Source organism: Alligator mississippiensis, chromosome 5 (assembly GCF_030867095.1).
Source record: "Alligator mississippiensis isolate rAllMis1 chromosome 5, rAllMis1, whole genome shotgun sequence".
NCBI lineage: Eukaryota > Metazoa > Chordata > Crocodylia > Alligatoridae > Alligator > Alligator mississippiensis.
Genome location: NC_081828.1, coordinates 217,430,208 through 217,447,971, shown reverse-complemented (window position 1 = coordinate 217,447,971; position 17,764 = coordinate 217,430,208). Strand labels below are relative to the sequence as shown.

General features: G+C 48.3%; 1 protein-coding gene across 3 annotated transcripts in view; it reads left to right on the top strand.

Annotated features, from left to right (window-relative positions):
* SCAP (SREBF chaperone) overlaps positions 1-17,764 on the top strand; it is an 82,072-nt gene that overhangs the window by 14,150 nt on the left and 50,158 nt on the right. For all 3 annotated transcript variants that reach the window (XM_019492414.2, XM_019492416.2, XM_019492415.2), the window contains exon 2: positions 11,041-11,273. In XM_019492414.2, the coding sequence (XP_019347959.1) occupies positions 11,152-11,273 (122 nt within the window). In that variant the 5' untranslated portion in view covers positions 11,041-11,151. The remainder of the gene's footprint in view (positions 1-11,040; positions 11,274-17,764) is intronic.

Sequence of the window (17,764 nt, the reverse complement as noted above, 5' to 3'; positions counted from 1 at the left end):
CGGCTTTTGGTGCCTGTTGAACCCATTTTTTCCATGAGATGGCATGACTTTGAAATAGGATGTCTGTCTAATCTGGTCTCAAATGGGATCAGCTGTGTTATCTCCTCTGGTTTTGAAATGACTTTGAAAGTAGGAGAGGCAAGGACTTTTTGGGGTGATATTTTTATTGGGCCAACTGCATAGCTGGAAGAGATGTTGGATGACCTTTTAGACACAAAGTACCCTTCCTACAGATAGACCACAGAAAACTTTTCTGCATGTCTGTTTAGTGTTTGTGCTGGGGGGAGAGGGGAGGGGGTGTGTGTGTGTGTGTGTGTGTGTGTGTGTGTGTGTGTGTGTTTGGGGGTGGGGGGTAATCAAGTAGTTTTAAATGCACAGCAGATATTCACAAATTTTATCAGCGTTTGCTAAAACAGAGGTTTTCTTATTGCAGGTACAAGTAGCTGGGGTAACGTACAACCCTGACAACTATTTAATATATGTTCCTGCATAGAGTGTCCTGTTCTCCTCCACCACCCCCCCCCCCACACACACACACAAACTTGGTGAGACTGGCAGCTAGGATGGGATTTCAGAACTAAAAAAGGTAGGATGCGTGGAGGTACACCAGCCACTGAAGAAGAGTTCTCCAAAGCTCCTAGGAAGGAAAGCACACCAGGCTATTTTGTTGCTGTGCCAATGTGTCAGAAAATAAGGAAGTCAGCAAGGGCACACACAGATAGTTAAATACATACAAAGCCTCACTCTTGGGGAACTAGGAACTGTGTTCTGGTGCTAATACAGGGCAGGTCAGGTTCACCTGCTACTGTAAGTTGTAGTAGAGGGACCTACCTGTGACTGTTACCGCTGAGTAGCGGTTAAATAACGTGGCAGTCTCTAGGGCGCTGATGACTTTGCAGAAGAGCACCTTGCAGGGGGTACTAGTCTTACCACTGGCGGAGGAAATGCTGCCACAAAGTTGTGGAACTGAAATGTGCTCCATGATAGGGTAGACTGGGCTCTTGAACCCTGGTCAGCAGCCAGTTTAGGAGTGGAGCCCCAGTAGATGGGTAAAGGATCTCCTTTGCTCCGGCAGCTCCTGTGGCCAAGCTGGTTCCAAATGTACTGGAACCTGCCTTTCCTTTGGATCAAACCAGCAAGGCTGAGAGGGGAACGCTGGTGTGTAGGCAGCTCAGCGTCTCTCTCTCCAGGGTGCTTTTTATCTTTCAAGCAAGGATTACTTTCAGCAAGCTGATGTCTCACTTGGCATAATCCTCTTGTCTCGTGAGATGGATGCTTGCTGTTACTACTACTAAATTAGTGTTGCATTAGGAGGGTGAATTCCCTCTAATAGTCCAAGGTCCTGCTTGCCCTCGTGGGCTATATCGTAAGAGCCAGCTTTTGTTGCTTCATATTGGGGGAATGACCTGTCCAGACCTCTCCAGTTCCTCCTTTTTTCTGAAGCGGCAGGAGTACATGTATGCAACCAGGCCAGCAAAGCTACCAGCGTTCTGCATCTTGCCAGGAGCAAGTGTTTCCTTTATGCAAAGTACGGGGGGTATATTGGGAGTGTGGACTGCTTGTACGTTTTGAGATGTGTCTGTTCGGGTTCCCGGGGATGCTAATTATGGCAAAGCTAGAGATCTCCATTAGCGCTGCTGGATGTACTCCTACCTCACCCTTGTATCCAGCATGCTCAGGGCTTTAAAGAGATGCCAGTATAAAGTGAAAAACATTTTAAAGCAGAATCCCTTGCCTTGTTTTCAATAGCAACAAGATTGATGGAAGAAAATAGCTCTTTAAAGTGATCAGAAATAACCCTTTAAAATGGGATTTCCTGAACAATGAGCAAAGAGTAGGTATTTTACTGTCACACTAGCTCAGTGCTCTGATGTTTTGCTAAGAACAATTTCAGCAGTCTCTCTCTCTCTCTCTCTCTCTCTCTCTCTCTCCTTTTTCTGGTGATTACATGAAAGTCTTGCACAAAAGAAATCTTACAAAGGCATAAATGGCAAATCAAAACTATCTAAACCTCCCCAGGTTTTTCTTAACAGCAGGAATTTCCTTGGAGTCCTTAGAGTAAATTTTTATTTTAACATGGCTAATGAGCTTTCTGCATACTGGGGCAGTCCTGGGTACCTACTCCATGCTGTGTTTCACTGGGGAAGTGATGCCCATATGTATATGTTATGAATGTAGTACGTTGGTAGAAACGTAGAATACATAATACTGGTGCTAGAGGAAGAAAGGGGTTGCATGTGGAGAAGCAACTCTCTCTAGCATCTCTTATCTTTCCTATAGGAGGAAATTCTCTGACCAACTGCAGCAATTTTCCCTTCTCTCCCAGGTCATTTTGATTTTGTAAATTTTTGCAAACACTTGGGAATAACCTTAAAAATTCCCAAGATAATAAAGGTAGCCAAGACAGAGCCTTCAGGCTTTGGAAATGCCACAGAACAGCGGACCCTGCCCCTGGCATGTTGAGCCGCGCTTCAGTGATGTTAGACTAGTTGTGGCTTTTCTCCAGGGTGGTTTAGCAGCCACAAGAAACAGCAGACACCGTTCCTGTTTGTGTGTGGCTGTTGCAGGCCTCATGCGCTGACACAAAGTGTGTGTAAGCAGGAGAGAGCTGTTGTGCAGTGAGAATTACTCCATACAGGGGATCTGCCAGTGCTGGCTGGAACGTCCTAAACTTATTCCAGTGCTGCCAGTTTCGGTTCATGTTCACTTAAGTAATGAAAAGTGCCGTGTTGGCATCCCTCTTAGCTAAGTCCCTTGCCCTAAAGGATGTGCCCAGCATGTAGGGTGACAAAGCAGGCTGTCCCAGGCCACCACCTAGTGAGCTCTACTAGTATTAACAAAGGGAAGGTGTCATCTGGGGTGGTCACATCTCTCCACATTTCATAGGCCTCTGTCTAGCCGCAGCAGGTTATGAATCCTGTTGTTGCTGGTCTAGACTGGAGTTGAAGCAATGACCTGGAGAATCAATATCCAATTGCGGTTTTCTTCACTGGTTCAGTTCTATTACCTCTCTCCTCTGTCCCGTGCTGGCACAGAGATGCTGTCTCTTCCAGGAGCTGTTTTGACTGCTGCTGACTTGCTACGGGTGAGTTAATTGGCTGGAGATGAAAAGCCATCTGTTTCCATGATCATCTTACATGAATGTCATTGAATTATTTCACAGTGGCATTAGCTGATCCCACAGCACACAGTAGGTTAGCATACACCTGATCTTGATGGATGATCCTCCACTTGATCTACCTCCATTATCTAACACTGAAATTGGCCTCTTGCTTTTCAAAAAGCTTCGCAACAAACTAGTCAAACTTCAGGAAGGCTAGCGGCATCCTGGGCTGCATTGTCAGGAGCATTTGCAGCAGATCGAGGGCAGTGATTCTTCCCCTCTATTCGACACTGGGAGGCCACATCTGGAGTTGTGTGTCCAGCTGTGGGCTCCCCCGCTACAGAAAGGATGTGGACACATTGGAGAGAGTCCAGCGGAGGGCAGCAAAAATGGTTGTGGGGCTGGGGGACAGGACTGATGAGGAGAGGGTGAGGGAAATGGGCTGATTGAGCCTGCAGAAGGGAAGACTGAGGGGGATTGAATAGCAGTCTTCACCTCCCTGCAGAGGGGGTGTAAAGAGGACGGAGCTGGACTGTTCTCAGGGGGGCAGATGACAGGACGAGGAGCAATGGGCTCATGTTGCAGGAGGGAAGTTGAGGTTGGATATTAGGAAAAACTTTCTCGCTAGGAGGGTGGTGAAGCACTGGGACAGGCTCCCCAGAGAGGTGGTGAACTCTCCATCCTTGGAGGTGTTTTAAGACCCAGATAAACAAAGGCCTGGCTGGGATGATGTAGTTGGGGCTGGTCCTGCTTGGAGTAGGGGCTGGACTAGATGTGACCTCCTGGGGTTCCTTCCCACCCTCATTGTCTGTGATTCAGGAAAACTATTTTGAGCAGAGACTTACTCCTGTCTGAGTGAGAATTGTGGGCAGGCGGGCAATACAGATGAAGGAGAGGGGCTTGTGGAAGGGTTTTGAATGAGGGGACAGTGCTTAGTATCCTGTTCCATGCAAAGAGAGTAGAAGAGAAGAAATTACAGCTTGCAGTCTTCTGGAAAAATGTATGGGTGTTGCATCATCATCTGGAGGCAGTTCAACAGATTTCCCAGTTCAGGTGGTGATCCACTTGGGGAGTGGGCCCTGGGGTGATTGGAGTGTGGGTGTCTACTCTTCCTTCTGCCTGTCCTACATTTTATAGGTGAACAGCAGATAAACGATTTGATTCCACCCTCATTGGATCCGGTGATTACTTTTTCTTGAGGTCCTTTGCTCCCTGAGAGGGTGCTTTTCAGCCCTCTGGAGAGCTTCCTTATTAACATGGGCTTAGGATGCATAATGACAATGCTTTCAACAGCTTTGTCGTTGTCCTGTCAGCAGCCCTTCGACATGAGGGAGATCAGTCTTCAAGTAAAATAGCAAAGTCATTGAGTCCATAGATGACTGAGGAGGCCGATCGGAGATCTGCATGTTCGACTGTAGACATGGCAAGTATTTCTAGGAGGAAACAGTAGGCCCTAGTGATGTCAGGTCACAGCTCTGCCTCGGAGGAAGGACTAGCAAATGGCCCCTGCCTTTGTGACCAACCGTGCTTCACTTTCTGTCCGGAGGACAAGTCACTGGGAACACACCACAAACTTGCATGGCTACCTGCCTCTAATAGAACGTGCTAGGCAGTGACGTTGAGAGACCTGCACTGCTGAGACAAGGCTGTAGCAGAATGGTCCATGAGGACTGAATTCACCCATGGAAGGTCTGGTTTCCAGAGTAAAACATACCAGGTGGGCAGTGAGAAGGAAGGCAGCCCTGTTGCAGCCTGTATTTTTGGTTTCTAGAAGCCATCTTTGCTCCCCTTCAACTTGTGGCAGGTTGTGCTGTGTTGGTGTGCAGTGCTCCCATCTCTTCTGTGTGTGGGAAGACAGGTTGTGCTGGCAATGGAGTTCTGGCTCCAGCTGTTTCTTTGGTGATGGACTAGATGGCCCTTGACATCGCTGCCAGCCTCCTGGTAGCACTGAAGCGCCCATAATCTGAGTTCTCTCCTTTCTCTGCTGCAGCAGCAGTACAATCTTGGCACTTTATGGTTAGGCTGCAGATTGAACATGATGCTCGGTACAGAATGTGCAGAGATCTTAGCATCTCTAGCATCATACGAATAAGACCATTGTGCTTGCTCTTCTGAACAGGTGTACCTGTTCCCTTGGGGTCTAGCATAGCTGAGGAAAGGATTTCCTGGATTGAGCATTGCCAGGTACATTTGGGGGGGGGGGAAGGTGATCAGAAATGGCATGGATTCACCAAGGGCAAGTCATGCCTGACCAATCTGATTGCCTTCTGTGATGAGATGTCTGGCTCTGTGGATGCAGGGAGCCCAGTGCACATGATATACCTATGCTTATAGGCAGCTATACCTTGACTTAAGCAAGGCTTTTGATATGGTCTCCCACAATATTCTTGCAGGCAAGCTAAGGAAGTACAGGCTGGATGAATGGACTGTATGGTGGATAGAAAGCTGGCTGGATCATTGGGCTCAGAAGGTAGTTATCAATGGCTCAATGTCTAGCCGGCACCTGGTATCACGTGGAGTGCCCCAGGGGTTGGCCATGGGGCCGGTTTTGTTCAATGTCTTCATCAACATCCTGGAAGATGGGATGCAGTGCACCCTCAGCAAGTCTGCAGATGACACCAAGTTGTGGGGAGTGGTAGATACGCTGGAGGTAGGGTTAGGATTTACAGAGACTTTGATAAATTGGAGGACTGGACCAAAAGACATCTCATGAGGTTCAACAAGGACAAGTGCAAAGTCTTGCACTTGGGATGGAACAATCCCAGGCACCAGTACAGACTGGGGGTGGACTGGCTAGACAGCAGCTCTGCAGAAAAGGACCTGGGGGTGACGGGGGACAAGAAGCTGAACAGGAGCCAGCAGTGTGCCCTTGTTGCCAAGAAGGCTAACGGCATCCTGGGCTGCATTGGTAGGAGCGGTGCCAGCAGATGGAGGGCAGTGATTCTTCCCCTCTATTCAGCACTGGAGAGGCCACATCTGGAGTCCTGTGTCCAGCTGTGGGCCCCCTACTGCAGAAAGGATGTAGACAAGTTGGAGAGAGTCCTGTGGAGGGCAACGAAAATGGTTGGGGAGCTGGGGGACAGGACTTGTGAGTAGGGTGACCATCTGTCCCAGTTTAGCTGGGACAGTCCTGTCATTTAAGAATCCAGTCCCAGCTGGCTGAGGAGAATTATTAGGGTGTCCTGGCAATGCAGAGGTGCAGGGCAGGGAGCCTGAGTGGTGTGACCTGGCTCGCAAGCAGCGGGCAGGCATGGTTGCCTTCTTGTGAGAGCATGGGGTGGGGGGCAGTGTCCCTAATGTCAGGGATGCACGTCCCAGATATCCAGGATCTCCTTGTGGTCAACCTTCTTCTGCAGACCAGTTCCCTCCGCCTCTCCTCAGAAGGGAAGACCTCAGGATTGAATAACAGCCTTCATCTCCCTGCAGGGGGGCTGCAAAGAGGATGGAGCTGGACTGTTCTCAGTGGGGGCAGGTGGCAGGACAAGGAGCAATGGGCTCAAGCTGCAGCAAGGGAAGTTGAGGTTTGACATTAGGATAAACTCTCACTAGGAGGGTAGTAAAGCAGTGGAAGAAGTTACCCAGAGTGGTGGTGGACTCTCCATCCTTGGAGGTTTTAAAGACCTGGGTAGACATAGCCCTGGCTGGGATGATGGAGTTGGGGCTGGTCCTGCTTGGAGCAGGGGGATGCACTAGATCTGACTTCCTGAGGTCCCTTCCAACCCTCTTTCTGTGATTAAGATGCCACAAAGGCCAGCTGTCCCTAAGAGGCAGCAGACTGAGAGGCCAAAGGAAGGTTGTAGGTGGCAGCAGCTCCTCTTGCTTTGCAGCTTGATTGTCCTGTTTTGCTCTTTTGAACAGATACACCTGTTTGCATTCACTTGCCAAAGCAAACCCTGTGGCTCAGTGGGTCAGTGACCCGGTGGTCTCCCTTACCTTGCACCGGAGCGGTCTGTCTTATGGGAAGCCTGCTGGGAGTCCCTGTTTTTAACCAAGGATTGTAACTTGTGCAGCACCTGCCCTCTTTTGTCTGTGCTTGGTTTCTCTGGGACAGCATTGTAACGACAGCAGAGTATCATTTGGTCTCTGCTATGGAAAGGAGAGCTTCTGAAACCAGGCTGCTATGCCACCAAGCTCCTCACTTCAAGGTGGGCTCAGTTCATGCCCTACAGCTGATGCATCCATCGCCCTGCTTTGGCTTCTGGAAGCCGCTCCAAAATGGCATGTGTTATATGGGAACCCGCAGCAGGCTGCTGTGTAAATAGAGTCGGTGCAAACAGGCCTGTGTACTCGAGTGGTGTGAATAGGCCTTCTGCGGGGGGTTCAGCCAGCGAATGACTGAAAGCACAGAGGCAGATGTGTCTTCAGCCTTCCTGCCAGGAAGCTTCTTCCCCAGCTTGAGCCTGTAGCTTTCTGTGCTGGATTTTTATCATGTTACTTTTAAATTGTTCAGGCTGGTGATTTGCTGTTCAAAAACTCCATGCTGGTCACTGTTACCAGAGCCTTTTAGCCAAGTCACGTCATTTCTTTATGGCTAAAAGCTGTGTTCAGCACTGACCTGTTCGCTTGTTTGGGACTTGATGGCACTGACATAGTTGAGGCAACTGCTGGTGTGGGGCATGTTCCTGTCCTGTCTGTGCCTGTTTAAGGTGGGTTGTTAGGCACATCACAATCTCCAGTCTCCCAATCTGTATGGCACGAGAGTCTTAAAACCAAGGGAACGTGGCCCATGGATTTCAGATACACACCTAGCAGTGCTAATTTGAGTGGCACTCTTGGGAAGGAATTAGTAGCACCCTGGATGGGAACCACTAACTGATGGATTAAAAAAATAATATTTAGATTTTTGGCTTGCAACTCAGCATACCTGGTTGTTGCTTCTGAATTGGCTCACAGTTGATTATAATGAATTAACAAGGAGGGCTTGACTATGCAGTCCTCATTTGGGCTGTTAAATGGTAAATTAGAGGTGGGGGGAAATATTTCAAACTTTTAACTGTCTCCCTTTTCTGGGGTTCAGAATAGCATGCTGAAGGCTGGGATGACTTGGCTGCACAGCAGCAAGAGGTTTATCTTGTCTCTGTGTCACAGCATCACTTGACTAGTCCAATTTCGGTGCTGCACTAAATTCAAGCCAACATTTTTTTTTTTTTTTTGAGCACTTTTTAAGAGCATCTCCGCGAATGACAAAGCTGTACAATCCATCCTCTGCTCCAGCCTCCAGGTCTGCTGTATAAGCAGAGAAAAGATTTCCCATCTTTTACTAACCTGCTTTATGCAGATTTCTGGCTCAACTGTAAAACATTAAGTGGTTCTTTTTAACAAGCATTTACTTAAAAAACAGAACCAGAACACCCCCCCCCCCCCCCCCCCCCGACTTTCAGTGGCATTTCTGAGGCACTTCGCAAAGAATAGGCTGGTTCTCTGGAAGAATTTCCCTTGGGAGATGTTAAATAGACCTCGATCTTAAATTGCAAATGGATATTGCCTTTGTGCCTCCATTACCACCTTTATGGGCGTCTTCAAGAGGAGGCTGGACAGATATTTGGCTGGGGTGGTATGACCCTGGCACCCGTTCCTGCCCGGGGCAGGGGGTTGGACCTGATGATCTCTTTAGGTCCCTTCCGACCCTAAGCACTATGATGCTACGGAAGGGGAAGCAAACGGGTGTCTAGACAATTTGCCGCGTCACAAAAGTTAGTCCGCCAAAAGGAGGTGGTAGTTTCTGCCGCATTATTGCAGCAGGCATCTGTTATCTTTATGGCAGGAGAGAACGGGCACCCTGGAGTTGCCTGAACTCTTCAGCTGCCCCAGGCAGGTGCTCGTGATCCTGCACACCCTGGGAATTCCTGCACAGGTTTGGACCCTTCAAGCCCTGGCTGCCTGGTTTTCTGACCCCTAAAGAGACATGCCCCCAGGTATCTCCGGGGCATGACTCTGAGAGGGGAAAGCTGAGGTTTCCCGTTTGCGGAGGTGCACATGTCTTTGCAAGTAGGATCCTCAACTTTCTCTGCTATGAAGACGCGCCCTAGGGAGTTTCTGGGCATGCCTCTCCAAGCTGGGAACACATTGCCTGCTGTCCCACAGGATCAATGAGTAGGATGGAGGGCGACGCACGTTTCGTCCAGCGAAGCGGATCGGCCATGCCAGGACACATCCTGATCCACTTAATTTGGCAGTGGCAGTAAGATTAGGGCTGTCTTTGGTCTGCAGGTGGCTGAGGGCTTCAGATGGCCCCAGAGAAGTGTCTTAACAGCTCCCTAAGGGGCAGAAGCGAGGTGGGAGCTTATAGGCAAAGTAACGTGCTTCCTGCTCCGCCCATTTTGAGTTCTTCCACCTGCTTACAAAGAGATTGCTCTTATCAGCGCAATCTCCTGCATTCTGCGAATCACGTTTTAATTTTTCCAATATGAAATTCATAGATAATCTTATCTTTCTGTGAATAGCAGAGAGTGTGTTAAGAGCCAAGAGTCCCTTTTTTCTTAGCCTTCTGGTCTGTACTATGTGCTTTACAGTTGTATGACCCAACCAGTAAGGTTGGTTTAGAAAAACAGGCCTGTCATGGCCCTCAGGAGGTTGCATGTAGTCCAGTCCCCTTGCTCAAGGCAGGACCATCCTTATCTAATCCTTTGTGCTTGTCAGATCTGCTTTTAAAACTTGAGCAACAGCCCTCATGCACAGCTTCCAGGTGTAATGTCCCAAACGCAAAAAAGATCATTTAACTTGCTAGGGGGTCAAGGGCACTGTCGGCATCCTGCCACTGCCAGGACAGGGATTAATTGGTTAAAGGAGTCTCAAGTGATGATCCTCCAAGACAGAGGACCATGCCCCCTGCTAGAGGGAAGTGAAGGAGCAAGACCCTTTCACCAGGAACTAGCAGGAGCGTTGGCACAGCCCAGTTACCATCCTCAGCCTTGGTTGCAGCCAGCACCCAGTATTTCTGAGCAAGTGGTGGGGAAGCCCTTTAATGTTCCTATATTAGATTTTTATTTTATTGTTTTTAACTTTACTGATGTGCGTATTGGTGGATTCAGTAGAGAGGCTTTACCATGCTTTGTACATCGATGACTAGCAAATTCAAACTGCCTGGTGCTAGCGGCATGTTTGCAGTTGTAAAGCAGTAACAAAATATTAGACCATTTCTCTCCTAGTTAGTCCAGATACGCATTTAACTTGTGCTGTAGTCTCTGTTTAATACCCGGCATGCTCTAACAGGGCTTGCAGATTTAAACTATTGCTTTTTTGCAGAGAAAGAAATACCCACCTTGGTCTTGTCTGTAAATCCCATGCCTGATCTCTTCCCTTTGCCACCATGGGGTCTCTCACAGTGGGACCTTCAAACAGAGGCTCAGCATTCAGCATGTTTCAGTGCACTTTATCCTAAGATGTTATGGCCAGGAATGATGCCCAGCACTTCCCCTGTTTAACTGGTGTCTTGGCCTCCCGGCCCTTTCTTTCTCACTGGTAGAGCATGGGTTTATTGTGCCCTAAAGACTCCTCCCCTCGACCCTTGCAGCACCTCCATTCTCTCTGTTTCATTTCCGCTTGGAGATCCTCTGCCTATTTTCTCCATGCCCTCCCACCTTTCTGCTCCTGTGTCTCAGGCCTCTCAGCTGGCTCCCATCCTCCTGCATTAGTGCTAACACTGGACCAGGTTCTCCAGAGAGGCGGTGGACTATCCATCCTTGGAGGTTTTGAAGACCCAGCTAGACAGAGCCTTGTCTGGGCTGATGTAGTTGGGGCTGATTCTCCTCGGAGCAGGGGGTTGGACTAGACATGACCTCCTGAGGTCCCTTCAACCCTCACTTTTTGTGTTGATTCTACTACTTGTCCTGGGCTACTGAGGAAGGTTTCTCGGTCATCTTCCTCTGGAGATGTTGTCTAGAGCAGAGTTGGCTATGCTGCTCCTCTTACATCCTCTGTCTCCCTTTTTTTTCCAGCCTCCTGCCCTGAGCGCAGTGCTTTTGAAGTGTTGTCCGTGGTGGACTCGACTAACCCCCTCCCGACCCCCGACACGTTCCGGGATGGCAGCTAGGTGACGACAGCTGAGGATGACCCTGACTGAAAAACTGCGCGAGAAGATATCGCGGGCGTTCTACAACCACGGGCTGCTGTGCGCTTCCTACCCCATTCCCATCATCCTCTTCACAGGCCTCTGTATCTTGGCCTGCTGGTAAGTCCTGCACAGTGCTTGTCTTCACAGGTTGTCACTTGGTGATGTGCTGTTCGTTTGTGGAGATCTTTGAGTGCGGAGATGGCTATAAGATTTCATTGCTATCCCGGAAGTATTTGTTCTAGCGTGGAAGCTTCTGATGTTTCTTGTTCTTTGGAGGCAAAGATGGAAGCTCTGGATAAAACGTCTTGATTTCTAAAAACAAGGACCAGCTGATGAACGAACAACTCCAAACCAGAAATGAGAAGCAGGGGAAGAAATTATCTCTGTATTCCTCTCCACCCCCACGTTTTCCACCTAAATCATTGTCCCTGCAGCTGTGTTACCTTATCTTTATGCAGCCTTACCCTGCCACAGTGATTCTCCAAACTTTTTTAGCTCTCAAACTGCTTCTGAACACGATAATGGTTTGGCTTGAGCATTAGAGATGAATAAAAAAGTAACTCTGTCTCTCTAACCTCTCCAGCATCCTGAGGTATCAAGTTCTTCACTTGTTTCTTTCTCTTCCTCCATTTATAGTTCCTTCTTCCTTTCTTCCACTCTTGGTTACCTTCTGGAAGTTTTCTGCAGATCTCCTGGGGGTTTGTTACCCCAGTTTTGAGAAATGCTGCCCTAGATTCATAGATGTTGGGGTCGGAAGGGACCTCAATAGATCATCGAGTCTGACCCCCTGCATAGGCAGGAAAGAGTGCTGGGTCTAGATGACCCCAGCTAGATGCTCATCTAACCTCCTCTTGAAGACCCCCAGGGTAGGGGAGAGCACCACCTCCCTTGGGAGCCCGTTCCAGACCTTGGCCACTCGAACTGTGAAGTTCTTCCTAATGTCCAGTCTAAATCTGCTCTCTGCTAGCTTGTGGCCATTATTTCTTGTAACCCCCGGGGGCGCCCTGGTGAGTAAAGCCTCACCAATTCCCTTCTGTGCCCCCGTGATGAACTTATAGGCAGCCACAAGGTCGCCTCTCAACCTTCTCTTGCGGAGGCTGAAAAGGTCCAGGTTCTCTAGTCTCTCCTCATAGGGCTTGGTCTGCAGGCTCTTAACCATACGAGTGGCCCTTCTCTGGACCCTCTCCAGGTTATCCGCATCCCTCTTGAATTCCGGCACCCAGAATTGCACGCAGTACTCCAATTGTGGTCTGACCAGCGCCTGATAGAGGGGAAGTATCACCTCCTTGGACCTATTCATCATGCATCTGCTGATGCACGATAAAGTGCCATTGGCTTTTCTGATGGCTTCGTCACACTGCCGGCTCATGTTCATCTTGGAGTCCACTAGGACTCCAAGATCCCTTTCCACCTCTGTGCCACCCAGCAGGTCATTCCCTAGGCTGTAGGTGTGCTGGACATTTTTCCTCCCCAGGTGCAGCACTTCGCATTTCTCCTTGTTGAACTGCATTCTGTTGTTTTCTGCCAACTTGTCCAACCTGTCCAGGTCTGCTTACAGCTGTTCCCTGCCCTCTGGCGTGTCCACTTCTCCCCATAGCTTTGTGTCATCCGCAAACTTGGACAGAGTACCTTTCACTCCCTTGTCCAAGTTGCCGACGAAGACAAAGAGTATCGGTCCAAGGACCGAGCCCTGCGGGACCCCACTGCCCACACCTTTCCAGGTCGAAGCCGACCCATCCACCACGACTCTCTGGGTGCGACCCTCCAGCCAATTTGCCACCCACCGGACTGTAGTCATCCAAGTCACAGCCTCTTAACTTGTTCACCAGTATGGGGTGGGATACCGTATCGAAGGCCTTCCTGAAGTCTAAGTATACGACATCCGCCCCTCCTCCTGTGTCCAGGCGTTTCGTAACCTGGTCATAGAAAGAGACTAGATTGGTCAGGCACGATCTGCCTGCCATGAACCCATGCTAGTTTCCCCTCAGCATAATTTGTCCTGCCGGGCTCTCACAAATGTGAGCCTTGATAATTTTTTCAAAGACTTTGCCAAGGATGGAGATGAGACTGACTGGCCTATAGTTGTCCGGGTCCTCCTTCCTCCCCTTCTTGAAAATGGGGACCACATTGGCCCTTTTCCAGTCCTCCGGGACTTGGCCCGTGCGCCACGAGCGTTCAGATATTCAAATGTATCCTAGTACATCTTGTATCTCCCACAGAGTTAGCTCTTGGATTATCCAGAACACTCATGTAGGAGATTGTTACCCTTTAGAGCAGTGGCCAGTTGGCACCGAGGAACCTGTTGTGCTGAACATAATGCTGAACACATTATAGCTTCTGCCAAGAAGGGCTTGGAGCCTAGATCTCTGCCTAAAAATTTGGAAGGTAACTAAAGGATAATCTGTTGTGACCTGCCCCAGCTCTCCTTCAAAAAGGAGTCTAGCCCATGTTTGAAATTTATATTGATACAGAAATTCTCTCTGAGGCCTGGTGTTTTTCTTGTCATGCCATAGTTTCTTCCACCATGCATGTAGCTTTAAAAGGAAGCTGTTGTTACTGACATCTCTGTTTTAAGGAGAAATCTCTGAAAAACCTCGTTGCACAGCTACTGAATGGTGTAGGATAAAAGGGCCTTTGTCAGCATTCGGGGATATAAGTGCAGAAATACTGGCTCTGGACTTGGAAAGGTCTTATTGGATACGAGGCCAGTGATGAATGAAGGTGGATGAGGAGAGGCTGCGAGCTGTGGGATCCAGCCTGGAGAAGTGCAGGCTCAGGGGAGACCTGGTGGCAGCCTGCAAGCATATCAGGGGTGTGCATCAGGATCTGGGGGAATGTCTGTTCACCAGAGCACCCCAAGGGAAGACTAGGTCCAACGGTTCCAAACTCCGGGAAGACCATTTTAGGCTGGACATAAGGAAAATCTTCTTTACTGTCTGAGTGTTCAGAGTCTGGAATAGACTCCCCCAGAAATGGTGCAGGCACCTACTCTGGATACCTGTCTTGCTGGGGTGATCTGATGCCAGCTGACTTCCTGCCCCTTGGGCAGGGGGCTGGAACCTATGATCTCATGAGGTCCCTTCCAACCCTAATGTCTATGAAATCTGTGTGTCTTTCAAGTCTATTTAGCAATCCATATTTGCCCATCTCAGGAATTCAAGCGTTGCTGGTATTGAATTGTCAAGGTATTAAGAGTGTTTTTTTCATTAGAGTTTTAGCTGAACTCTTAAAAGGTGCTGCCTTCTTGCTGCTGACTCGATGAGAACTATTTTGTTTTCCTGACTCTGGACTCAAAAATGTCTCTTCAGCCTATTTCTTTGACAGGTCTTGCACTGGTGCTTAGAACCAATAATGCCGTACTGGGTCGTGCCAGCAGTTCATGTTCTTTCGTCTTGTCTGCTGCTTCATGCTCCACAGGAAGGCAACCCACAGACTGTGTATTGGAGCAGTGCTGTAGCTGGGTGGGGAATCCCAGGACCTTAACCTTTTCCCACAATACACATTGCTGTGGAAGCCTCTCAATCAAATAAGACTCCCAAGGATATCGCCCATCTGCTGCCCTGCCACCTAACAATAGCCTGAAACCCTCAGTAAGAGCAATAAATCTGTCAATGTGCTGCTCCGTGTTACAGCACTAGCTCTGCCCGAGACCCTGGAAAGCCTATCCCAGACAAAGCAGGCAGTGGTTACTGCTAAGGGTGGGCTCTCATAATTCTGTTTGGCTGTCATGGCAGCCTTCTTGAAGCAAACACAGAAAAGGAAGCTTTGTAATACACTGACAGTTTCTGCATATCGCCCTGCTCTTGAAACCGAAGAAGCTAAGCTGTGTCTGCGTGGTGCCACTGCCTGAAGAATTGGCCCCGACAGTTGGTAGTTCTCACTAGCCAACTCTCAGTACTGTCTGGACATGGCTGTGCTGCTTCTGGTTTTGGAGGCAGCCTGTGAGGGGGAGCGTGTTGTACACCTTTGCTAGGGACTGTAAATTCACCTTGTAGATGTGGCCATCTGCTCTGGTGTAGTCTTGGTGCTCCTTTTCGATCCGGATAAGAATTGCAGAAGAGTTGTCCAGCTAGTTGAATGAATATGCCGAACAGCATGAGCGATGGAGGAGATTAAGTGGAAATATTCCCCAAATAGTGAGGAAGTGGCAAGAAACTTCGAAGTGTTGTATCACGACTCCCCTCCCCTCCCCCCCCCCCCCCAAAAAAAAAAAAAAAAAATGAATGCCAGGTGGAGAGGAGATGCAATCTAGCTCTGCACCTTCTAGACTCACTGCAGTTCCAATATTGGTTAGTAACAAACTTCTTTCTCCATCCATTTGAAACTCTGGAGCACGCAGACAGTAAGTTTATCACCTCTAAGGGAAGAAAGAGGCTTAGGGCTACATGCCCTTATCTTCCTCGTTCCCAAACACTGCTGAGACTGGGAAGTTTCCAACTTGAGATGCTTTTGCAGGAATCTGTTCAAGAAACAGTTTGGGATGAAGGCTGCCAATTTCATTGGAGCAACAATTTAAAAAGGGGATTTTTTTTTTCCTTATTGCTGATCTTTATCTGAAGTATGCTTTCTTTTTTTTTAAATTAAACAAGCCTTCCCTCACGGCTCCTCCTAGCTTCCAGTGCAAGAGGCTGTTAATGGTTTGCTGCTTTTAACTTTTGGCCTACCTACTTCCCTCGGGGTGCTTTCCAAAGTTCTGGTTCAAGTTCCTTGTTTTCTTTGATCAAGAAGGGTTTGTGTGTGCCCTTTTGACAACTATCTGCTCATTTGGGCATTTTATGTAGAGAAGGTTGGCAAAGTAGTTTTTTTTTTTTTTTTTTTTTTTATGCAGCCAGTATTTATTTTCGGCTTAACCTAGGTTTGCTACCCCTACCGTGAGTGCGATGATTCTGTAGTTGGTATTACGTAGGGGAGTGAGAGATGTCTACCTCCACAGAAGTGTATTTCTTGAAGGACAGGATTGAGAAGCTTGTGACCTCCAAGGCCCCATGTTACTTGTTCTCCATCTGTCAGGACTTGACCTGACTAGAATGTAGGTGTCTTGCACTAACATACAGTTGTCAGATTCCTTGTGCTTTAATGTCTGGAGTGCACAGAACCCAGCATCCCCATCTTCACTCATTCTGTGGTGAAAAGGGTACTTGGAGGACTTGAGCACATCAGAATTGGAGAGGATAAATGGAGAAAACCAATGCCGGCTGCAAGAAAGAAGTGTATTCAAGCTTCGGTTTCATCCAAGGCTAATAGCACGGACCTCTGACACAGCGTTAATAATAGTACAAATCCATAATAATTGGATCAGGCTCTGAGCAGTTGGGCCCTAAGAGCTCTGATTCATGATCTACTTGTGAGGTGATACAGCACTTTGAAAACTCAGCAAGAAAGGAAGTCACAGAACCTCAGTCCTGCTATAGGCATCTAGTATCTGTTTTAGGGGAAATGAAAGAGAGACAGAAAAGTATAAAAAAAACCCCCAAAAAACACTTCTGTTTTGTTTTTTTTTCTTCAAGCTTAATGCAAATAGAAAATAAACTTAACTCATAACATAATAATAATCATGATGATAAATGTAGTTGATTAAACAGGAGGAGAGTAGATCCTAAACTCTGAATGGAAGACTAAGTTTGGAATCTGTCACAAGGCACATAAAGGAGCACAAGATGACCAGAAACAGCCAGCATGGATTCACAAGAGCAAGTCATGCCAGACCAACCTGATTTCCTTCTATGATAAGATGGAAGGTTCTTTGTATGGGGGTAAAGGAGTGGCTGTGATGTACCTTGATGTTAGCAATGGCTTTGACACAGTCTCGCATGCCATTCTCCATTAACCAAGTTAGATGGAGCTGCACACACTTTTGGAGGGTAGGGCTAGGGGGGTCATTTGAGCTTAAACTTAGCAGGGGTCATATGAGCCCTGTATTCATTCCTGCTCAAGGCAGGGGGTTGGACTAGATGATCTGCTCCGGTCCCCTCTGACCCTGCTTCTATGAACTATGATGGAGATGGCCGCAGGGGACTGGTCTAGGAACAGTGCCTGCAAGCTGCAGCAGAGGAGTTTGAAGCTGCAGATGAGGAGGAACTATCTGGCTCTGTTTATCAAGCGTTGCAGCAGACTGCCTAGAGAAGTTGTGGAATCTCCACCCTTGGACGTTTTCAAGATGAGGTTGGACAGACATTTGGCTGGGCTCATTTAGTCAGGGATGACTCTATCTTGAGCAGGGGGCTGGACGAAATGGCCTTATGAAGTTCCTTCTGGCCTTGCTTTCCTGTGATCCTTCTCAGTGGATGTGCGCATTTAGGAGCTAGCGAAGGTCCTGAAGGCTTAATGTAACTGAAGAGAGATTGGGCCAGAGCTTTGGTCATGGTCTTTCCCCTGTGGCCCCAACTTGGCTGTCTTTGTGTTCATGATGTTCTTCGGAGTAATTTAAAGAAGCTGTGAGCTGAGTGGCCTCGCATTGACCTAGGAGGTCCTGGTACTCTTTTGGTTTCACGTGGCAATCATCATTCAGTTATGCCTCCTATAACAGAAAGGTCTGCTCTCAAAGTGCACAGCCAAGTCCTAGATAACTAATCTAGTTATGGAATAGTTAATAGGTACCCAATTAAAAT